Source organism: Thermobia domestica, chromosome 14 (assembly GCF_964235325.1).
Source record: "Thermobia domestica chromosome 14, izTheDome1.hap1.1, whole genome shotgun sequence".
In the NCBI taxonomy this organism is placed as follows: Eukaryota; Metazoa; Arthropoda; class Insecta; order Zygentoma; family Lepismatidae; genus Thermobia; species Thermobia domestica.
Window position 1 is genome coordinate 171,144,997 of NC_137467.1, and position 25,684 is coordinate 171,170,680.

At 37.1% G+C, this 25,684-nt stretch overlaps 1 protein-coding gene across 1 annotated transcript in view; it reads left to right on the forward strand.

The window, feature by feature from the left end:
* Positions 1-897: 897 nt before the first annotated feature.
* The window catches only part of LOC145670109 (alpha-galactosidase A-like), a 33,925-nt gene continuing 9,138 nt past the window's right edge, over positions 898-25,684 (forward strand). Inside the window, exons 1-2 of the mRNA XM_081738479.1 lie at positions 898-986; positions 19,433-19,603. Of these exons, the coding sequence (XP_081594605.1) occupies positions 19,449-19,603 (155 nt within the window). The 5' untranslated portion in view covers positions 898-986; positions 19,433-19,448. The remainder of the gene's footprint in view (positions 987-19,432; positions 19,604-25,684) is intronic.

The window sequence follows — 25,684 nt, forward strand, 5'->3', positions numbered from 1 at the left end:
AATCCCAAAACCTCGTGAACGATGTCTTTGCCTTCTAGACTTCACGACTACTGAGGTCGGGAGTGAACTAGTTTTAAGTATTCAGGTACAAACCGTCTATCTTTAATGTTTATACACGATGTTCTTATAATAATAATAATAATAATTATAATAATAATAATAATAATAATAATAATAATAATAATAATAATAATAATAATAATAATAATAATAATAATAATAATAATAATAGTAGTGGTAGTAGTAGTAGTAGTAGTTGTTGTTGTTGTTGTAATATCACTGATAACAATTATATTGTCTATACTTGTTACAGGATACTTCAAGAGAGTACTTGAAACTACACCCAGGATTTGGCTCGATTTAGCTCGATTTGACTCGACTCGACTCGAAACTCGACCCAAATTCGAGTCGTGTTGGAGGAAATTTTTCATGTCAAGTTCTCGAGTCCAGCTCAAAGATGTCTGTTTCAAGTCGAGTCGAGTTTCAAAGAAAACTCACTGAAACTCGCTCGTGCCTACCCCTACCCCAGTAACATGTGGGGCATTTGGTACTTAAAAAATAATTATGCAATAACACAAAGGAAAAATGGTAGCAAAAAAAAAAAACTGCACGTCAAATGAAAGTCAGTGAACACTCATCACGTAATAGATAGTTGTATTTTTTTTTATTAATTACAATAAAAATCTTGAACAGTAGAAATATAGTAAGTAGAATGGACATGTTCTTTTTCATAATTTTTACGTCATTATTATCTTTTTTTGTTATCTTAAAAAATATATATATTTCAAAATATTTCAATAACATTACTAGAGGTACTTATATTATCACTTGTGGTCAATTTTTAATTTATGAGGGACAAACGAAAAAAGATTTATCACTATTTCGTAACAAGTTAAACTACATCAGTAGATAAAAAAGCATAAGTACTGACTTGCAACTAACGGTAATACTCAAAGCATTTGCACACTTCCTTGAAGTAAATACTGGTAAGGCATAATATGTTAATTATTTTAAAGGCTTTTTGCACTAAATTTTCCACTTGGTTTCCAATATATTCGTAACCAACTGAAAAAGTAGGCCTACATATTTTTGCTCCTTTGTTAGTAATATTAAAGGGTCTGTTCTGTATTTAATTTACATTGGAACAAAATGAGGGTACAACAATAATACAACACTGTGTTCACTTTTGGGGAGAAACGGTCTATCTGGTTTGCTATAAGGACCAGGTCAAAAGTAACGTAATCAGGTCAAAAGTCACGTTGTGTGCTAAATCAAGTCTGCAGATTCCAAATCAAGATCTGAGATATTTCAAGCAAGTAACATCTGCGTGGTGCGCCCTGGGTAATTCGAAGAAGATGCATATACATTATCATTATTATTGATTTTACTCAAACAACTTGACTTTTGGCAATGTTCTATCCATAGTTACCTTACATGCTATGCATCGTTTTTAAGCTCTTTATTATTATGTCCTTGCAATAAGTTTTCAATTAGCCATCTCCTTATTATAGTTTTTAAGACATATGGGCGACTTCATTTTTTCCATTGATTTTAATGCTCATAGTTCGTCATTTTTCACTATTTTCCATCCATTTTAGGACAATTTGCTTTTAAAATATAGAATCTACATGGTCCCTTCTACATTTGAGCAGAATTTCAGTCATCTCTCCCAAAGTCCGTTCACATCATTGCAACCGGACAGGCCCTTTTCCCCCGAAGAAAGTTTGATAAAAAAGAAAAAAACTCATGAAATATTGAAGAGTGGCAAAAAACTTTGAAGACAAATGTTCCGAAAAGTCTCTTTAACCTTAGTTTAAGAACACTTTTGGTTAAGGCTTGCTTTCCTATACGTGCTTATGGATTCGAAGTTTCAACATAAAAGCAATTTATTACACAATGTAGAAGCAAAAAATCATTAAATACAGGGCAAGTCAAAATGATGGACCCGATTTCAGAAATTTATTCTGTGAAATATCTTGTTCTTGTACACCTCAACCATAGGTTGGTGGACAACATGGAAATTTTAAAACTTCTCTCTCCTTTGGGAGAGCTGTTTTATATACTTTGATAAGGTCCCTTCTTCATAATCTCTGAAATATAATAAACATCTGTTATTGTAAGACAGGCGCTTTGAAAGGTTAACTTGCAAAGTTTAGTTTCCACGCAGTGTTTCCAGTTTTTACCGCTAAGAGTCAGGAGCGACCAGTTAAGGAAAATGGCGTTGGCTGGAGAACATAGATCTTTTCTTTGTACTTGATTATTATGTAACAAGTCTATGATTAGTGTGCACATGACTTGATCTCATGTGATTTCTTCATGTAGGGGTTTAGTAAAGAATCGTGTTTACGTATCGGTATCACCAGTTGCAACAACATGTATGACCTGCGTGCCCTCATCACAGTAGCCATTGATGATATTTACCGCAAGATGCTACAAAAGATGTGGCAGTAGATACCAAGGATGTTATAAAATACAGGATCTGCCCATACGTATCTTTATCTTATGAACTCAATGAAGCCCCCCCCCCCAAAAAAAAAACCACAACCAAGCATCGTCTGAGCCGGCATGCTGATTGGTTACTCTCGTTTCCGTCATGATTGTTGGCTCGAAACATTGCGATCTTAGTGGCTCGGAGTGATCAGAGTAGGTGTGGCGAAGCTGTGACGTATGGCATCACAATTTTGTTGTATGGGCAGATCCTCTATTTTATAACATCCTTGGTAGATACACTATCGGCTTGATTTGTGCCGTGTTACGCGGGGTGTTCACATATAATACTTGCCATACGTTTGACAGTTTACCTTTATCAGCACATGTTTCGCAATAACTTTGTTTATTAGATATCATAGAACATAATGTCTGCAATCGGGTCCATCATTTTGACTTGCTCTGTACTTTTGAATGACTGAATGTCGTGAGACTTTAAAGAATATTGAAAGAAATTTCTCATTTAACGCCCAAGGATTATACCCTGTAGACGAAAGGAGACATGGTTTATAAGAGTGAATTATTATTTCAGGATTTAGGATTTAGATTTCTGGGCTCTCGGCATCTAAGGCCATTTAGCCCGTCACGTTTTTGAGGGATGGCGTCCCACGGCGAGCACTCTATCCGGGGAAAGCGAAGGAAGAAAGGATTGGAGAAGGAAGCAAGCGGCCTGGGACCTATAAGTTAGGTACCACCCCGCCGTTTGCCTGGTGTGAATGAGGAAAACTCAGGAAAACTTCATTCAGAGTGGCTGGCCTGAAAAAGCGCTTTACACTTTTTCGACCGAGTGCCCCCACCGGAAATCGAACCCGGGACCGTTCGCAACGAAAGCGAGAGCGTTAGCGACTACGCTACGCGGGGCCATGTGAATTATTATGAAACAAATTGGTGGAATAAGAATGTGGTATAAGATTGAAAAAAATTGAGTATGACTCCCGAAATATTTGGCCTTTGACATCCCAAAACTCAGGATATTGACCAATGGGATCCTCGAAAATAGGAAAGGAGGCCATAGTGGCTCATTGGTAAAGCATTTACCTGTAGTGTGTGGGGACCTTGGTTCGATCCCAGCCAAGTAAGTTTGTAGTGGACATCGTGTCCGAGGGCTTTCTCGGGGTACTTCCGTTTCCTCCCATTTTCTCATTCCGCCAATACTTCCACCACCATTCACTTGTTATAATCATCGCCTCCGTTAGCCAATCGGGCATAATTGTGGGACGTTAAACTGAAAAATTTCATTTTCCATTTCATATTCGAAAATAGGGAAGGGCCCTATGCTCTGACAATAAATTAGGGAAAAGGGTACATGTAATATATATTAGCTTAGAAATAAACAAATACATTACCGTTCTTCGCACTGGGACAATGTTTCATTTCGGACGTAAATGAATGCGTGAATTTAGATTTTAAACCGCATCGGAAGTGTGACTCTTCGTCTCAGCGACCCCGAAAACTATGAATTTGATACTAATATTGGTCATTTTCGATCATTTTTATTTATCTCCTCAAGTTGGGGGGCGGCTGAATTTGGATTTAAACGGCATCAGAAGTATCATTGTTCATCTCAGGACTCCAAAAACTATGGATTCGACACCAATAATGTTCACTTTTGTTCATTTTTAAATATCTCCCCCTTCCCTAAATTGTACCCTTAAAGCTTAAAATGAAATTATAAAAGCCATCCCAGGTCCGAACCTCATTTCTGTGGCAAATTTGATCGAAATCGGTCTTGTGGTACAACAGTTATTAAGTTTTATTTGTTTATTTATATATCCCCCTTCATCTCTGCTATGTTGTACTCTCAAAGTGAAATGATAACAGGCCCAAACTTGATCGAGTTTGGTCGAGTTGTTCAAGAGATATTAAGTTACAAACATATTGACTAGCACTTATATATGGACGAAGATTTTTACATTCTGCCCTTTGCAGTGAATAGTGTAACTCATAAAGTTTATGTACAAAGTTTATTAGTACACCTCAATATGTGCACCGTTCGTGGCCCTAAGTACATCCAGTCTGTACTCAAGTTCCTGCCACGCACGCTCCAACATCTCGTGTGTGACAGTGTTATGACCGGCTGTAATGAGGGTTTTTAAGTCAGCTATGTCAGTAACCGGTGTACGGTAAACACTATCCTTCACAAAACTCCACAAAGAAAAGGTGAGGGATATAATGTCTGGCGACCTCCTTGGCCATGGAATGGAGCCACACCGTCCAATCCATCGGTTGGGTAAGGTATGGACCAGATAATCACGGATTGCTGCGAACCAGTATGGTTGAGCACCATCCTGCTGGAACACAACATTGGGCTGCAAATCCTCCAACTGCGGAATGGCAAAAAGTTGAAGCATATCGAGATAGGTGACACCAGTAACTGTTGGCTCGGCAAAGAAAACAGGTCCACCGGCTAATGATTCGGTTGTGCATTAGACCCCACCAGACATTAATCTTTGGGCTGTCTCTCTCAAGTTCCCATGTTTCATGTGGGATTTCTGAACCCCAGATTCGTATGTTATGATTGTTTTATTTGCCCGACACATCAAATGTTGCCTTATCATTAAAGCACACCAGATTCAAATACCCTGTATCTTCATTGATACGTTGTAAAATGTCTGTTGCAAACTCAGGCCATTTTGGTTTAGTTGGTAACAGTTCCTAGAACAACTTTACCTTATACGCATAGAGACGCAGCCGTTTCTGAAGCATCATGTGTACTGTGGAATGGGTATTTGCAGTTGTCTAGCGGTAGAACGGATTGATTTTTTTCGGACTGCCCACAAATGCTGTACATACCTGCTCAATTCGTCAATCACAGAACCACCTCCTGTTGTCATGAAGCTGGTGTGCCGTGCGCGGATGGTGGGTTGGGATGATGGCTCCCTGTGAAATTGTGTACGGAAGTTCCGTTGGACTTGTGTGTCCGATTTGGTCTCTATGAACCATGTCACACACACTGTGCTTTCTCCTGATGGGTCCACATGCTCACTTACAACTGGCTAACCTAAAACGATAAAACAGATTGAAAAAATTTATGAGTTGCCTCATTCACCGCAAAACAACAGAATGTGAAAATCTTTTTACATTCCAAAGCTATTAATGTTCGAAATTGTAAAGATAATTTCTGGACAACTTGTACATATATTCGGAAAGATAGCCTTAGCCCTGTGTACCTTACAACATCTAGTCTCTGTTGAAATGTGTTAGATTTGCGTTAGTCCATCTTAGATTTCAAGCTATATACCTAGGTAGAGAGGCATCGTACGATGGGTATCACCTAAGAACATAGCTTAAATTTATAACGAATAGCTTTGCATGTAAAAAGATTTCATTTCTTTTGTAGAACTAATTTCTAAGCTGACAACACCGACATCTTTTTCCTACCTTTTGGTTTCAAAATGAATTGTCTTCAAAAAAGTTCGCCTTATTTACATTTTGATTTACCATATTGAATTGTTTCTTTCTTGTGTATGTGCGTGTCTGCTTGCCTTAATACATATAAATGTCGTGTTTTGAGCATTGGTGGATTTAAGGGTTGTCTGCTGTGGAGGCGGACTTACCGGAATGTCCCTCAGTCGAGTGAGGGTCCGGGAGTTTTCCCGCTATAAATTAAGACAAAAACTCGGTTTTTGAGCATTTTTGTGTATAATTCACTATATTACAACATAAGAGAATATTTTCTTTATTTTTCCACAAAGTTGTTGGCTGGAGATGTCCATGTCCACCCGCTAACCATAACCAATGTTTCTTCCAGACATGTTTTTTGGGGAGCAATTTCCCCCCGGAGCTCTGAGAGTGTCCCCCCAGAAGACACCAAAATAATACGTCTATAATACAATAATAAATAGAATAGTACATTGTAAAAAAGTCGTTATTTCAACGACATGCCTATGTGTTAACACGATTGTGTTAAAATATAACACAAACAAATGGTTAGAACAACTCACTCTCTATTTGGAGTTGTGTGTCAAATGCCGGTAGTTGAAATGACACAAGTGGGCATCTAATTATAAAGGCTTATGAATTGAAGCTACAGACAAACACAGTAGAAAGAAATACTTAAACAAATCCAGGTATACGCAAAATTTCAAAATGCAAACCGCGAGATGTTTTCAATTGTTTTACATAATGTTTCTGAAGAAACCCTAACAGCACAGGATGTGCTAGGCATGTGCCATTTAGGTGTCCTAAATTCATCTCCCACATTTGATGCATTTATTGCTTCTTTTGTGTACTAGAAGCAACAAACGCATCAACTTTATTAGATGGCAACCGGCGCCGATCATTTGAAAATGAATATGGAAGAACTATAAAATAAAGTAAATAGGCAGTTGTCATTTTGTTATAAAATTAGATCTACATGGCGAGCAGATTTTATTTTATCACGAACGGTTATATCTTATCCCGACGGTTATCGTCGAATATACGCGGCTTAAAGGAGCACTCTGATTAGCCAAATTCAAAAGACCTCACAAATTTATCCCTCTACAAGCGACGTTTACCTCATTGCCTCCGTGGCCAAGTCGGAAGAGCACGTGGCTAATAATTAAAAGGTTGGTGGTTCGTGCTCCCCTGCCAATGGAGTACATTTTTTTTACTTGTTTAAAGTGTTTTTTTTAGACTCAGCATACTGTAAACACATTACGCATATAGGCGATTTAACATATTTTGGGGGAGTAATTTTGTGGTTCATTAATTCTTATGGCATGGCTCAACACCGGTTGTGTATTAAAGATGTAACACATACCCTGTGTTAAACGCCAACACCGTGGCGTATGTGTTGAACTAACACCGCATAGTGGTAAAGATATGCCACATTGACTTGATCCCTAGTCTTCCGTTGCAAGCGCTGCTATCGGCTGAAGGAATTCCACTCGCTTTCTCTCGCTAGCAACAGCTGAACCCTTATTGGCTCAACGCGTGGGTGTGTGAGGGTGTGAGCTTTAGTTCGCATTTTTGCCATGGCTCAAGACATTTTGGCAGCATAATAGTCACGCTGGAACCACTGCCCTGTGTTAAAATTGAGTTGAATTAACACAACCATTTTTTACTGTGTATCAGCAGTGCCCCCCAGAATATTAAGAGTGCCCCCCGGAACATTTTTTTCTGAAAGAACGACTGCCTGTAACTACAGAGAAACACACCAATGGTTTTCAATCATTATGTAAATAGAAATGGAATATTTTAGGCAAATATCCTCGCCGCACTTCAACATTCAGATAGCCGGTATGTCGAGTCAAAATCGCAATCAAACATACCGCCTGTTTTTTTTTTTTTTTTTTTTTTTCACTTCGTACATTGATGACGACAGAGGTGAAGAACATAATGTTTAATATACAAATTAAGGAAAAGGAAGAGACTTTGGGATTGTGTCTTTTTATGGACATCACTATACATATTAAAATTTAGGAAGCGTAAAATAACCTTCGAAAATGTAACACCTTATTTTGGCCACAAGAAGATTATTCTGACCTTATATCACCTTAGTAGGCTAATCAAGCTTACAGTGTGAGTGACGCTATACGGTCCGTTACGTTCATTCTGATAAGATGTAGTATTTCAAAGTTTCCTGAAGAAAATTTCCCTCGACTGACACCAGGGATGGATCCAGGACGGACTTCTTGGGGGGCGGTGGGTTCTAATACTGCTACTTAGAGCTACTTTTAAAGAGCTTCAAACTCTGGGATAGGTGTTATTTATATATAAAATAAAAAAAAAATCGCACTATGTCTCATCCTGCATCTCAATTCATCCATTTGGACCCTTTACTTGTTAGTCGGTTATAAAAAAGTGCATTCGCATAGATTTTTAGCCCTTGATACCTCAAGGCGACTCTAAGGCTGGCATCACTAAGGGCTGGAAGAAGCTAGGAATGTTAAAGAAGACGACTCCCAGCCCCGAAGTTACTGATCTTATATTACCGTTCACTTAATGTTTAAGAAATAACCTATAAATGGTTTTAAAAAATAACCTTTTCTTCGAAGTACGAATAATTTCAGTTTACTATGGATAATTTTTACATTTATTGTCGGATAAAAACAATTTGTAACATAATTTTAAATAAACATTTGAGGGGGCCAAGCCAAGATTTTGGGGGTGAGGTGCCCCCCGTGCCCCTCTCTAGCTATGTCCCTGATCACAAATCCACAGTCGTTGGTCTGTACTGGTACAAGAAATGATTAATAAGGTAGAATAATCGATTTTGACTACAGTAAACTTCTTTGCATTCAAATACAAAGACAAATAATCACTATACGTACTCATACACTACAGATTTCTATTTCAACAAAACAACTGTGGGCTGTGACTTTGTGCAAATATCTGCTAGGTTTATAATTCTTAATACGTCTCAAAAACTAAAAGATAATAATCAACCATTAATCTTTGGATAAAAATCTAAAACTTTGGAAACATTTTTCTTCAATACTTTCTTCTTCCTTTTGTAAGTATCGCCGTAAGGGCAAAGTGCCTCTAAGTGCAAGACAAACGTACTGTGCAGAGTTGTCATCCTCAGGGAGCAAAATTATCAATTTTCGTCCTTAAAAATATCATATATTACAAAAAATTATCGTATACTCGTTATGGACATGATAATTTTAGAAATAAGTATAATACTACTAGTAATATCTTATCTTAACTATATATAAAACTACATGAGCTGACATAAATTATTAAGCACTTCCTGTGGGGCTACAATGATTAAATTTGGCATGATTGTAGCTTACCGGAACTAACCCACAGGAAAATTGCCAAAAGTGGATAATTTTAATTTTTAGGGTGTCTAAAGAGGGGATGAAGAATTCCCCATGTTATTTAAATGGGCCTTTTTTTTTTTTTTTTTTTTGAATATTTAATCTCATGTTTTAGGTACTTAGAATTGGAATAAAAACATGAAGTTCGGTATGCTTGTACGTTTTCGTTAGCGTTAACTAAGTAAATCGCTAAAAATAAAAATTTCCAACTGTAGAGTGGTTTTATGGGGAACTGAAAAATCTTCCCCATGTTATTTATATGGGACATCTTCTACACCCCAAAATGTTTAGAGACTTCCGGCACGACTAGAATGATAAAATTTCGTAAGAGTGTAGCCTTCCGGGACTAACGTACAGGAAAATTGCCAATAGTGAATATTTTTAGTTTTTAAGGGGTCTAAAGGGGGGATGAAGAAATCCCCATGTTATTTAAATGGGCGTTTTCTTAGGATACAAAATCTTATCTTTTAGATAGTGGAAATAGGAAAATAAAGCTTGAAATTTGGTAGAATTATGGATTTAAGAGATACGAGGCTGTAGGGCGAATAAACCTGAGGATCAGGGGCCGAAGCCCTCAGCTGTGCCAAATTCAGGAAATGTAATTAAAGAATAAATGCACAAAATTCACTCTTGATGCAAAGGTTGATACCTAAGAGATGCGAGGCCGTAGGCCGAGCAAACGCGGGGGCCTGGGGGGCGGAGCTCCCAGCTAGCCAAACGCTAGTCAATAACATATAATAAATTCATCTAGTAATCTGCAGTTTCGAATCCCAATCAGTGTCACTGTCCTCATCATCTTTCCCCTTAATAGCAGTACTCTAAATCTCCTCGTAAACGTAATTGAATTTAAAAAATCAATGCAAGGTTTAGATGGGACGACTTAAAAATCTTATTGTGTGTGTGTGTGTGTGTGTGTGTGTGTGTGTGTGTGTGTGTGTGTGTGTGTGTTTTATAATTACTTAATGCACATCTACAATTTGATTGCACATTCAAACATGGAAAAAGGGTTCGTTTCAAAATTGTCGTATATTCACTTTTTATCGCTAGGACCTTATCATATATAGCAGTGGTTCTCAACCTTTTTTGTCTGACGTCACACTTTACTGAACATCTAGAACATCTCGATACATTTGTTTGATATTTTTATTATAAATAATAATGATATATTATAATAATGAAACCAATTAGTTTTTTATAATGACTTTATATAGCACTGAGCATTATTGCTACCGCTGGAGGTGTTGACTGGTATTGTAGGGAGCTAGCTTGTTTACCAGCGGGGGCTCAGGTGAAGGGGGCAAAATTTCAACAATTTTTCTGCCTGACTCTTCCAATACTCCCTTACCCTCCTTCTTTATGTTAGCGTTGCCAGGGTTAAAAAATTGTCCCATGAATGTCACTCTGAAGAGTTAGTGTGAGTTGGTTATTTGTTGAGTGCTGTTGTGATTGCGGTTTTGTTGCTTATTATTCATTTGACAATGGCTTCACAGCGTAAGAGAGGGCAAACTATACACAGCGAAGCTAGATAAGTAATAAAGAAGGCCATAGTGCAGTGCGACAAAGAAGCGAGGGAGAAAAAACTGAAGCATTTGTTATCACAGCCAAGGTCGCCCATGTATTGTTTCCAAGGGGGGGCAAGTATAAGCAACGTTTCAAATATAGCTTCATATTTTGCTGTAACTAATGTAAAAATTCTATTGGGTTTTCGATATTCCCAAGTACAATTTCCTCTTAGGGGGTCAAGCGCCCCACCTTGGCCCCCCTGATGGGCGCCCTTGATCACAGCCTAATTTGCGTGTGTCCACGTATACAGGGGTCTTCGAAAGGGATTGCATAATTGTATAAACTCTTTGAATTAGATGAGTATTAGCTGAATTTTTGACAACGCACTGGCAACCCTGCCCAGCAGGGGCGGATCCAGAGGGGGGCGATTGGGGCGATCGCCCCCCTCCCAGAAAAGGAAACTTTCTTATTTTATATATATAAATAAAACCCATCCCAAAGTTTGGAGCCCTTAAAAGTAGCAGCGTGACAAGCCACCGCCCCCCCCAGAAGTCGGTCCTGGATCCGCCCCTGCTGCCCAGGACCGTCGAGTGACCGTTTCTTGGTGACGGGGGGTGGGGAACCTGTCAATCAACTCTGAATTCCTCAGCCTCGCATTAAAGCCAGCTCCCTATAATAAAGTCTCTCTAGATTTTAAACTACTAAATTCTTCATGATTTTGAAATTCTAAAATTTCGCAACACACCTTAGGCGACTGCGAGACACACCAGTGTGTCGCGACACATCGATTGAGAACCACTGGTATGTACTATTAAAGTTTAAATTATCGTATATCACAATAAATTATCGTATGGTTGGCAAGCCTGGCTTCTGTGTAATGTTTGATGGTTGTCACAACTTCAAAATCACCTGAAAATTAAACAATAATAATCAAAACATTTTTATACGTTCAATGTAGAATTCAATTTTCAACAGTAAACGGCCTGTATTCAAAAGATAAAAATAAATATACAATAACAGAAAAATACTAAGAAAAAATTAAACTGAAAAGTGAAATAAAAAATCATATCAGCTAATAGTTGTAGGTTTTAGTGATTTATTTTTTATAGACTATATTGTACTGTATACAGAGTACTAATGACTTGTTGTTTTTGCTCTTTGTGTGGAATATTCATAGTCATTTTGTCTGTTTTCATGAACAGATTAAAAATTTTAACAATAGGATTGCTGGAGGTCACTTAGATTATCGCTCGTGGTCAATTATTTAATTTGATGTAGATAAAAATTTTATCATCTTATTTCGTAATCATCAAAACTACTTCAACAGATAAAAACATACAGTAAATACCGATTGCATGTAATGCTCATACTCAAAACGTTTGTGTATTGCTTCAGAGTTAATACTGGTAAGATACTGTATTTTGGATACTTATTAAAAATATTAGTTGTTAATTTTTCTTAAATAAGTGCAGAGCCGTAGCTAAAAGGGCGGTTGCCCCGGGCGCTGATAGCAACAGGGCACCGAACGAGCAAAAAGAAAGGAAAAGTATTGGAAATGTGTAAACGACGACGCGTCGCCCCTTAAAAGTATTGGCGCCCTCTGTTGCCGGTTAGCAAAGAAATAAATTTGTTTAAACTTTTCTTGCTCGCTCCGCTCGTAACCTAAACATATCATGTCAATAAGAGTCACAGCACGTCTTTATTCCTACTTAAAGAAAATTATTATATATGATTTGTTAATGACAATGTGATATACAAGGTGTCGAGTAATGACATACTGTACGCAGGAGCGTTTCCAAAATCAGAAACGGGCAAAGTCCATGTGTTCTGCGTTTTAATGGTGAGCAGTTTGCTTAGTTAAGGTTAGTGTAAAGGGACAAGTTTTGCCGATAGATATTGCTACAGTCTTCGTATCTCTCCCATGTATTTTTTTACCTTTCACGAAAATTTACAATTCTTCTTATAAATTTCAACCTAGTGACTTCAAATTTTTAGAGAAGGAACTTTATAATCTATTAAAGGGAACAGTCCGTGCCGTTTTTTTTTTATTTAGAATTTTTTTCACTGTTGAAACAGTTTCATTGAAAAGGTTTGGGTATCCATTTCAACAATCAAGCCATTTCAACAATGAAGAAAATTCTAAATAAAAAATCGGCACGGATTGTTCTCTTTAATAGGTTATGAAGTTCCTTTTCTAAAAATTTGAAGTCTCTAGGTTGAAATTTGTAAGAGAAATTGTAAATTTTCGCGAAAGGTAAAAAAATATATGGGAGAGATACGAAGACTGTAGTGCCATCTATCAGCAAAACTTGTCCCTTTAAACCAACCTTTAACACGCTTTTCTACCCAATCGGATTAAGATGTCATGATTTAACCCAACGAATTTAGTTTTTTTTTTCAAAGACTGATCATTACCAGTGTTATTATTATTATTATTATTATTATTATTATTATTATTATTATTATTATTATTATTATTATTATTATTATTATTATTATTATTATTATTATTATATTGACATACAAAACGCTTTCAATCTGAAAGAATTTATTGGGATCATTTTTCCATCAACCACATATAGAGACATTATATATATATATATATATATATATATATATATACGTAAGTATGTGTGTGTGTGTGTGTTTCAATATATTTTTGACATGTTAATTCATACTAAGTGACTTTAAATCTAGAACTTTCATTAAGAAATTAAATAATTTCTATAATTTCAAATATAGTAGCCAAACTATATTTTGAATTCTGAACATAACCTTCAGCTCCATCGATCAATATTGAGAAATTCGCACAGAAGTCTCCTTCTAAATTCCCGTTACATTTCACAAAATGTCTCTGTTACGGCATAAGAATCGAAATTAAAATGCTATTTGTGTGGTCACATACATACATAATAAAATTACAAGTTTATACGGGAAATACTTAAATACTATCACTCATTCTGAACATTTTAAAAGCACATATTTTCTAATGTATTGAAATTTCATTTGTTATCGATAGTATGAACGTTATAAATAGTTGTAAATTTCCATAATTGTTCATCAAGTGGATTTGTGTACAACTAAAAATAGTTTTGTCAAGTTCAACAAAACAGCTCTTATTTAAAAAAAAAAATCCAAGCAGCCTGATACAAATTCAGCGTAGTGTAACAACAAAAGCTCTTCTCTTATATGTTAAAAAAAAATGTGGAAGGTGCAAGGATGTTATAAAATAGAGGATTTGCTCATATGTATCCTTATTCTATTAAATCAATGAAGCCAAAAAAAACAACCGAGCATCGGCACGTTTGATTGGCTACTCTCGTTTCCGCCATGATTGTTGGTTCAAAACATTGCGATCCTATTGGGCAGAGTGGGCGGGTGGCGAAACTGTGACGTATGGCTTCAAGATTTTGTTGAAAGAGCAGATCCTCTATTTTATAACATCCTTGGAAAGATGAGTGTAGGGGGCTCCGAAAACTCTAGCTACGGCTCTGAATAAGTGCACATTTTCCTTTGTTCATAGTTTAAAGTCCTTCTGAGAATTTGTACTACACGAAAGTGGACCGGCCACAACTTCCGAACTGGGCGTCCAGTCCTCAAGAGAAAATATAACTTTTGTATTATTTCAACAAGACGAACCGACGAGAGAATTCTTTTCTGTCAAAATACGTATTAGAACTAATCTGCTCCGAGTATATTGTAACTATCTTGTATCTTCAAGTGTTATAGCAACTATTCTTTTGGGCTCCCTCCGACATTACCATCCGTTTACCCAAGGATGAAGAGATACAACCTCTCCGAGGCCGAAGGTTTAGCTTGTGCAAAAAGTTGTGCGAGTAAGAATTGTTTGGGGCTCTTTTTTCTGTGATGATGGTACCGACTATCCACAGCACGATAGTGAATAAACATAAAATTTGTCAGGCATGCCAGACATATATATTTAAAAGATAAAAGCAGTGGCGTATTTACGATTTTGTTTCGGGAGGGGCTTTGCGAACTTTCGGGTGGGCTTTGCCTGAAAATGTGAAAATTCTGCAAGATATTTCATATACTTTACTGTAGTAAGTAAGATTTCAGGGGGGCTTAAGCTCGGAAGCCCCCCCCTAAATACGCCACTGGATAAAAGCAAGAAACTTTCAATTGAAGTATACAGAGACCTTATACAAGCTGTAGAACGGAAGTTACAATGTTGTAAGTTATGAGAAAGTATGCCGTTTTCTCGAGTTACCTAATTTCTAAATTTCTGGTGTCCCTCCTGTTTCAGTGGGGGCAAATACGAGGGCCATCCAGAAAGTAACAGACGTTTTGAAATAAACAAGTAACAGAATGAACAAATCAAATTTTATTATATATATTTGAAAGATACACTCTTAAGCTATTTTTCCACAATCGCCATGCAAATTAAGGCATTTATCACACCGTCACAAAAGATCTTCAATACCATTGCGGTTGAAGTCTGCCGCCTGCGATTTCAACCACTGGCTTACACCGGCATGCAGTTCTGCTTCAACATCAAAGCGTTGTGTAGCGAGCCATGTCTTCATGGCTGGAAAGAGATGGTAGTTGCTCGGTGCGAAATTCGAGCTGTATGGTAGGTGATCGAACACCTCCCATCCAGGACCATCCAAGAGCTCTCGGGTACGCTTGGCCGTGTGTGGGCGTGCATTGTCGTGAAAACACATCTTCGCGCTAAGTTTTCCCCAGCTCTTGTTTTGAATCGCGCACCTTAACTTCCTCAATATTTCACAATACCTCTCTGACGTAATTGTTGTGCCACGTTCAAGAAAATCAACCAGAAGCACTCCCAGAACACAGTAGCCATGATATTTCTTGCTGACAGCGTTTGCAAACACTTTCTTGGTTTCTTGGGAGATTGCGTATGTCCCCATTCCATCGACTGGTGTTTTGTTTTAGAATTGACATGCTTCATCCAAGTCTCGTCCCCAGTGACGATACAATCCATCTCCTTGTTCGCATTGTTTGCATAATCTTCGAGGAAAGTCAGAGATGCAGCCATTCTCTGCTTTCTGTGGTACTCCGGGAGGATTTTCGGAAGCAGCCTAGCATAACATTTGTGGTAACCAACCTTTTTCACCAGGATTTCATGCACTAAACTCCGTGAAATTTGAGGGAAATGTTTAGCAAGTTTCGTAATCATGAAACGACGATTTGCACGAATTTTGTCGTCGATTTGCCTTACTAGTTCATCAGACACAAGGCTAGGCCTACCACTGCGGTCCTCATCGTGTACATTGTAACGGCCATTTTTAAAATCAATGCACCACTGCTTCACTCGGCCTTCACTCATTATTCCATGTCCGTACACTTCACACAGTTGGCGATGGATTTCAATTGACTTGCTTTTTTTTTTCAATAAAAACCTAATTACACAACGCACCTCACAAGAGGCGGGGTTTTGCTATTGCAGCACACATTGTAACACGTTGCAGAAAGCACAGTAAGAGCGTCACAGTCTTCACGTTACCACAGCTGAATGCGTACTGAGTGTGGCAACGTTCTGGCACCAAAATGACGACTTTAGAGCCGCCCACTGCCGCGATAGGTCAAAAATCTGGAACATTCTCGACAGCCCTCACAGTAAATTAGGGTGCGACACAAATTGATTTACTATTATACAGATATTACTTTGTGTAAAAATATTCTAGATGTGTTAATCGCGCTCAGGGAAGTTCCATCTCTGGAATGCACCTGCATACATTTTAACATAAAACTGGAATCACATGTGTTCCAATCTAAAATCGAGTAAGGTTCCACACTCTACGATTGATCCGTCTTCAATTCTCAGCATTTGCTCTCCTTCTGAATATGGCCCTCCCCGCTGGTCTAATGCCTAGTGTCTGTGGCTTTGGTGCACAGAGTCCCAGGTTCGATTCATGATGGGATAATTCTGAAATTTGAACTCTTTACGGTAGTTTGGATTCCAATTTAAACTGTAAATCCGCGTCTCTCATAGCATTGATACTGAAATTGACTCTAAAGTCCAGTCGAACCAGCCATCCTTTAATAGGAGTGTATCTCTTATTAAAGTTCAAAAATGATATCTACCGGGTAGTATGATAATACACCGACAAATTAAAGAAGTCATAATAGACATTAAATTAAATTTACAAAATCTATAATGAACGTTGGTCGAAAGGTAAACATGGATTTTATCATGAAACGTGTTCAAAAAACGGTAAAAACGCTAATATAATACCGAATATATCATGCAGAGGGAAAAATATCGCTGCCGGGGCAAAAGATTACGAAGAAAGTCGCACCTAACAAATGTAATGAGTTACCGATGGTGACGGAGTGATCTATGCTTAACGAGGATTCTAACAGATGTGAAATAAGTGTACAAACCCTTCATCTACCTATAGGGATCCCCGTATTGCAGTGACCATTCCCGTTACCATTGGAATGTCATTGTATTTTCGGGTGCAATTCTCTGTGTAATATTTTGACCCGAAAGCTATATTTTTCAACTTGCATAAGATACTTGCCACTATATCAGCGCCTTCGCTAAACGCCTCCCACGGTAAAACGGTGCCGCTTTCGACCCATATTTTCTATGTCTCTTACCACCAAGGTTGTGAAAAATTCAGTTAAAAAAACTGCACACTGGATTTCATTAGGTAACATTGGATTTTATTCGGATTTTTTTTTTTTTTTTTTTTTTGAGGGTGGAGAAGTTGGGTTTTATTAAATTGTGTGCGTACACTTGAAGCCGTATTTCGACTTAAAATCCCTCTTAAGTGTTCATGTTCTCTATTGTGCACGTTTGAAGTAAAATTATGATATCCCTTTGTCGCACGAGGGAAATTCGTGAAGACCTACCCGAGTTTCATGGTACAAACTTTCCACTTGGCAGGGGGCCGCAGTGGCTCAGTGGTAGAGCGTTCACCCCTGGTGCATGGAGGGCCGGGTTCGATCTGAGATCGCGCCAATTGAACTTTGTGGAGAACAAACACCGTGTGCGTGGGTTTTATCGTGGTTCTCCCGTTTCCTCCAACTCTCTTCATTCTAGTTTCATTCAGTTTTCATAATCACCGTCTCCTTTAGCCTAGCCGGCATAAGCGAGGGACGTAAAACTTTAAAATGTCAAAGATTTTTACTTGGCACTCACTCACTTGGCAATTCAAGTTTTGAAGTATATTGTTGCAAGTAGGTTTCTCTGGATTTTATTGTGGGTTTTACCCAGAAAAACATAATATTTTCTTACAGGCTAGGTAAAATTCCAACAACTTGATTACCACCTTTTTCATTTTGTCGGTGTATTATCATACCACCCTGGAAATCAAATGATAGAACTTCTTTAGCGGAATAAAATGATATGTATGAGTGTAATATGTTATGCGTAGTTTTTGAGAAAATGTAGGAAAAACGAAACAATCTAAATCTTAAAACTTATGCTATACCAGAACCATGTCACTTATTGAAATGAAATTCATATCCTCAATAAGCTTGTCATTATTAGTGGTGGGGCACCAAAACCGTTTTTCGGTTTTTAATAAAACCGAAACCGTTTTTGAAAAAATTCAAAAAAAAACTTTTTTTACCGAAACCGGTTTCGGTTTATTCATTTTACGGCATTGTAACATACGTCGAGAACACATATGAAAGAAGCTCAAAAACATTTGTAAATTCTCATAAAAAGGAAGTGCAAACCGAAATCGATATGCTTAAAATCCAATATGTTTAAAAAGAAAACTGTTTTGTTGTAAACGGATCCGGTTTTCGGAGAACTACGAAACTCTACTCTAGTGAGAAACCGAACCGGGTTTGGAGAAACCGAACTGCGTTTGGAGAAAACTGAAACCAGTTTCGGTGAAAAAACCGAACCAATTTTTGGAGAAAAACAAAATCGGTTTTCTGTGAAAAAAACGAACGAGTTTTGGAGAAAACCGAAACTGGTTTCGGCATAAAACCAAACCAGTTTTTGGAGAAAACCGGTTTAGATTAAAAACTGAACCAGTTTTGGAGAAAACCGAAACTGGTTTCGGCAAATAACCGAGCCGTTTTTTTACAGAAAGCCGAAACCGGTTTCGGTGAAAAAACTAAATCGGTTTTGGAGAAAACCGAAACTGGTTTCGGCGAAGATTCGAATCGGTTTTTGAAGAAAACCGAAACCAGTTTCGGTGAAAAACCGAACCGGTTTTGGAGAAACTGAAATGTCGGTTTTTTGAATTTCAGTTTTTCTAGAAACCGGCTTCCGGTTTTTATAAATAATTGTTTTGCCCATCCCTAGTCATTATAAGACTAGCAAGTTGGCGATACATAATACGGTTAATAAGAAACGGCCTAAATTTATCACTAAGGCTTAAATTTTAATTTCTGTTTAATTAGAATACTCTCCAAATATAAGGCAAATGCAGCTGATTAGATCACCTCGGAATCATATACTATTAAGATGACTCCGCTTTACAAATCTTCAATTCCGTACTACGTGACCTTGGAAACGATATAGTGATGGTTTTCCCTTAAATTTTAATCGGTCATGAATAAATATTATCTGGTGATACACCACAAGTCTATTTCTGTAGTAGGCACATCTATTTTTTTTTAGATCAGTCCCCTCATTTTGAGGACCTGAGCCTAGCATAGCACCATTACATGTAAAAAAAAAATTTTAAAAATAAACTAAATTACTGTTTTGTTATGGTAATGAGTTCATATTTTCATTTCTTTAGTAATAGGTAGCTGACCATGATGTGGCTTCGCCTGACAGTTGGACTTGTACTACTAGCCGTAGGGAATGCTTTGGACAACGGATTGGCTCTCACTCCTCCAATGGGATGGCTAGCCTGGGAGAGATTCCGATGCATTACAGACTGTGTGAATGAACCAGATGATTGCATCAGGTATTGTACTTGCTAATTAAAGGTATACGGCTAACGGATAACTGCATCCGGAAAGTGTGATTATTATTATTATTATTATTAATAATAATAATAATAATAATAATAATAATAATAATAATAATAATAATAATAATAATAATAATACCAGAAGCTATAACTTACGGGTTAAGAGTCTTCATCCCGGCGAAATTAAAATACCGCTAATTTTACAGTAATTATGTGATATCTTCAAATAGGCCTAGATAAAAGATAACTGAAATATGGAACAAGAGCGCCCTAGACAATATTATTTTGCATGAGGTACCGTTACCTCACCTAGTAGCTTTCCGTTTTCAGCCGTTTAGAAACGCGAAAATAAATGCCGATTTTCAAAATGACTCGAAATCGAAAGCAGATAAGTGAGTCGTGATAACGGTTTCTCGTCTAAAATAATATTGTCTAGGGCGCTCTTGTTCCACATTTCGATTATCTTTTATCTATTTGCAAGATATCACAAAATTACTGTAAAATTAGCGGTATTTTAATTTCGCCGGGATGAAAACTTCTAAGAAACTCAAAGGTTCACAGAAGCACAAGTCCTTCAAGGGATCCTTTCTATACATATTGTATGCTTACTCGTGTCCGATGAGAGTTGTTTGTCACGCAGTATTGTTATTCAAAAGACGAGAAGTACAAGATGATATATTTCACTTGTTTCGCGAACAATAATCCAATTCTTAGATTCCAAATAATTATTTAACTGTTGCATGATTTATTGTATAAAAACTATAAGTTGATAAATTGATTGTATATACAAACACAAAAAAGAGCATTTATCAACGTTTAAAGATACGTGAGTCATTACACAATCTATAACAATAATTAATAAGGTTTGAGTGTTGTTATATCATATCCTTCGTGGACTTCTCATGACGTAAAAGCAACGGCGCCGATCCTGGGGAGCTGAGGGGGCCCCGAGAACCCCAAAGCTCATGTGGGTCCCCTTATAGTCAGGGCCGGATTTCCCAATAGGCCCGGTAGGCCCGGGCCTATGGGCGCAAGCTCCCAGGGGGCGCACGGCCGAGAGAAAAAAATTAAAAAACATCTAGAAATAAAAATAAATAGCCATAACAACATATTTTTTGAATTGATTTAAAAAATCAGGCTAATAAAGCATTCTGATTTTGAAGTTCATTGGAACAAATAATTGTTGGTAAAGTTAAACTATTTTTCAACATATGCATCAACTTCGTTACAACGTTGATCTCAAAAATGTCATTTTTTTATACTAGTACAATTTACTATTTGTACATACAAAATATCTAGTTTTACTTTAAAACGTAGTTTTTGTGTCACGTTATCAAAATACTTCATATAAGCTGTGTTTCTGAGATTAAAACTATTTTATAATGTATTACAGAGTTTTTCAAAATTTATTTTCCCAAATGGCTAAATTGAACAAAACCAAAGTTATTCACCAATCTTTTGTTAATACATTAACGGTATTTTGTTAAGCCCAGAGCCAAGTAAATTCCTCAAAAAACTTGCAATGATAAAAATGCATCCTGGAGTGGTGTTTAAGCAATTAACATATAGGCCGGAAATAATTTTTTAATAAAGATTTTGAGGAAAGTAACTTTAACCAGACTAGGGGGCGGAAAAAATTATTGGGCCTAGGGGCGCCAAAATGCTAAATCCGGCCCTGCTTATAGTATTTATGAATATACAATATTTGGCATAATTTGAATGCAGTTTGTCTCTTAAAATCCTAATATATATATATACTCTGCATTTGAATGGAACCCCCAAATTTACAGAGAAATCGGCGTCCTTGCGTAAAGGACTCCGATGACTTCTTTTGGATGAAATTAAGAAAAAAAATCATGTAAAAAAATGTTGTACATTTTACAAAGTGAGATGAGATGAGGCGACAAATGTTTCTTGAGGATCGAGACGAGACAAAAAAAAACTTATTTCTCGTCTCCTGGGGAATACTATTACGCAGCGTCCTAAAAAATCTAGCTAATGTGCATATTTCCTATTGAAATTCATTTGAATGTAGTGTTCCTTTCAGCAACGAGGCTATATGAGAAGTGAACCTACAGCTTAACGTCGAATCCTAAAAACATTAGCTCCCCCAGGAATCAACTCCCGATCTCCCGAGAATCAAAGGTGTGTGCACTGTCCACATAGGCACTAAGAAACTTAATTTGTCGTTAACACAATTGGAAATAATATTCTTTACTTTTTTGTGCTTTTCTTTAAAAAAAAGTTACAACAATTCCTCTAAATACCATAATTACGTTCGGCTAACTGACAATTTATTATTGCATGTCTCTCTTATTTCGCTCATTTGGACAGAAAGAGCATAGGAGCTCATGTTACGTAAGCCCAAGGCAAAGGTATACGAAAAGAAGGGAAAATTAATACGGAAGAGCAAAGTGGAATTCTGTTTAAGTTGTAATTTAGAAAGTAAATTAAAGTGTGTCTAAAAACGGCTATTAAATTAAATAAATGAGTTTTCAGTGTCTCTTGTTATATGCCAGAAATTTAGAGACCCCATTTTATGACGTTATGACTACCTGCCATTCAAATTTCTGCACTATACAGGATGTTTCAAAACAACACCGACTTCGTTTTGGGAGGTAATTCCTGATACCAAGATAAGATAAAAAGTATAGACCAACCTGGGTGCACAAATGCTTGCTTTCGGAGTTATAGGTGGTCGAAAACATGAAAAAAATTAACTTTAAAGATCCATAGCTCCAATACTATGGGACCTACCGTAGCCGGGTCAAGACCACTTAGGAACTAATATGTGCCCTATCCAAATATCCATGTTTCAGAATCCTGCGGTACTTCCACAACAATTTTTATAGGAGTAGTTTGAGTATTTCGAATTATATGCTCATACCCAAACTTCCTCTATAAAAATTGTTGCGTGAGTGCCTTAGGATTCTAAAACATGGATTTTTGGATAGGACACATGTTAGTTCCTAAGTGAAGTAATGATTCGACTACGGTAGGTCCCATAGTGTTCGAGCTATGGACCTTTGAAGTTCATTTTTTTCATGTTTTCGGCAGCCTATAACTTCGAAAGGAAGCATTTGTGCACCCAGGTTGGTCTATAAATTTTGTCTTATCTTGGTTTCGGGAATCACCTCCCAAACGTTGTCATTGTTGTTTTCAAACACCATGTATATTATTTTTCGCTCCTTATAGTTTATTGCCTCTTCATTCAGAATCTTGAACATTTTGATCCATTAACACTCTTTCAAGGTCCATACATGTTAGGTAAATTGCTCTTTTCCATTAGGATTCTTTCTTCCAGCAATTCTCTTAATACAACTATTGCTTCCCTCGTTCCGGTTTTCTTTCTTCCAGCAATTCTCTTAATACAACTATTGCTTCCCTCGTTCCGGTTTTCTTTCTTCCAGCAATTCTCTTAATACAACTATTGCTTCCCTCGTTCCGGTTTTCTTTCTTCCAGCAATTCTCTTAATACAACTATTGCTTCCCTCGTTCCGGTTTTCTTTCTTCCGGCAATTCTCTTAATACAACTATTGCTTCCCTCGTTCCGGTTTTCTTTCTTCCAGCAATTCTCTTAATACAACTATTGCTTCCCTCGTTCCGGTTTTCTTTCTTCCAGCAATTCTCTTAATACAACTATTGCTTCCCTCGTTCCGGTTTTCTTTCTTCCAGCAGTTCTCTTAATACAACTATTGCTTCCCTCGTTCCGGTTTTCTTTCTTCCAGCAATTCTCTTAATACAACTATTGCTTCCCTCGTTTCGGTTTTCTTTCTTCCAGCAATTCACTTAATACAACTATTGCTTCCGTCGTTCCGGTTTTCTTTCTTCCAGCAATTCTCTTAATACAACTATTGCTTCCCTCGTTCCGGTTTTCTTTCTTCCAGCAGTTCTCTAAATACAACTATTGCTTCCCTCGTTCCGGTTTTCTTTCTTCCAGCAATTCTCTTAATACAACTATTGCTTCCCTCGTTCCGGTTTTCTTTCTAAAGCCAAACTGGTTATCTGATACTACTTTTTCTCCCTTGGATTCCAATCATTTATAGGCCTATATTATTATTGAAAAGATTTTAGAAGCATACGTAAGCAAGGTTATCGTTCTGTGATTCTCGCACTTCTCAGCTCCTACTGTGCCATTATCCTGTTCTCTTGGAAGTCTGGAGGCACCTGCTCTTCATGAATAAGATTAATTAACCCTGCGTTACCCACGCTAGAAAAGTTAAACTAATGCCGCACACTTACTTAGAGACCGTGTTTTCTGTTTATTGCTAAAATTGGGTTATAATGAAAAACAAACGTTGAAATTTATGACAAACTTTAATACTACATACAATAGCAAGTATGTTAGTGGTAATTACATGTTTTACGTAATTACATGCCTACAATAATAGGCGTTCTTAAAAAAAAATGTCTACTAAAAACTTGTAACTACATATTTAACTGCAAAAAAATTTTTACTGGAAATAACTTATCAAAAAAACATTGCTTTTGGGCCAGTATTCTCTCCACAGATTTATTTCTTGCATATGAAATTTGTAAATCTGAGTTTTTCTTTTCTGCTACCACGCACAAATCGAATATCTTCCAGCATTACCTTCGACAGTTGCAGGTTGCTGATGATCTGGAACTCCAGTGCTCTTTTAACCCTCATTTGCAGTTCACAAGGAAGGTTTGTCTTCACTGGTCTTCTGGGCTGGGAGGGATAGAAACGGAAGCTATACTTTGTGTTTTTAGTCGATTCCTCAAAAACGAAGTTTTCTTATTATGCCCACTTTTACGATATTTTCTAAAATGAAGTAGTTTCATTTATGAATGAAAATTATAAGTTACGCTATTCTAGAAATTATTTCTAATTATAAATTTGTTCATACTTTATATGGATATATCAATAATAATCTTACACCAAGGATGTTATAAAATAGAGGATCTGCCCATACGTACCTTCATCATATGAACTAAATGAAGCCGAAGAACAATCGAGCATCGTCTGAGCCTGCACGTCTGATTGGCTACTCTCGTTTCCGCCGTGATTGTTGGCTCGAAACATCGCGATCTTAGTGGCGTAGAGTGGGCAAAGTAGGCGTGGCCAAGCTGTGACGTATGGCTTCATGATTTTGTTGTATGGGCAGATCCTCTATTTTATAACATCCTAGTCTTACACTCATAGTTCGCAAGATATTGATAACACTTTTGATTATCAATGACTGACTCACTTATTATCATTGTCTTGAAGAAGAAAAATGGGCAAATTAAAAATAAACAAGCTTTTGTTAATAATCTTTATATATACAGTAGTTGCTATGCTTGCCATTGTTAACGAGATAGTAGGCCTACAGCTTGCGTTTTGGAGGGATAGATATTATCATAACGACCGACAAACAGTTAAGAGTTTGAGATTACAAGATGCCAAAGGTCGTGTTTGTAAAGTGTCTGTGGTTTTCTTTAGAATTTTTGCATGATTTCATTATTTTCCTCATCTAATCTTAACATAAATTTAACACATTAACAAATTATATAAAATCAATTAACTTTTTGGAAGAAACAGAAACAGAAAGAAAGAAACAGGAACATTTGGAAAAGTAAAAGAAGCATCTTTGACAATGCTAAAAACAAGTGCTGTGGAGCCCTCATCAATTCGATAGTATTATTTATTTTAAACAATTATAACAAAAAAATAACCAACTTTTAATATACGAATATTTTAATACTCTAATAAACATTGAAAATGCGAAAGAAAACTAGGAACTTGGTAATCATTTCATTATCTTAAGACTTTTATGTGTTAACTTCAGCCTTATCTATCGTTTATGATGTGTAGAAGCTCAAAGTAGGATTACGTTTAGCATTCTACCTGTTACATACACTCTAAAAACGAGTAGGGTGATGAGAACCATAAAAATATAGGATATGGACAAAACTTCGCGGCCGAAACATCGCAGCCCAAAACGTCGCGGGCCAAAACGTCGCGTGGCCAAAACCTCGCCGCCCAAAACCTCACGGGCTAAAATCCCGCCGGGCCAAAACCACGCGTGGACAAAACTTCGCCGCCTTTAACCTTGCGTAGCCAAAACCTCG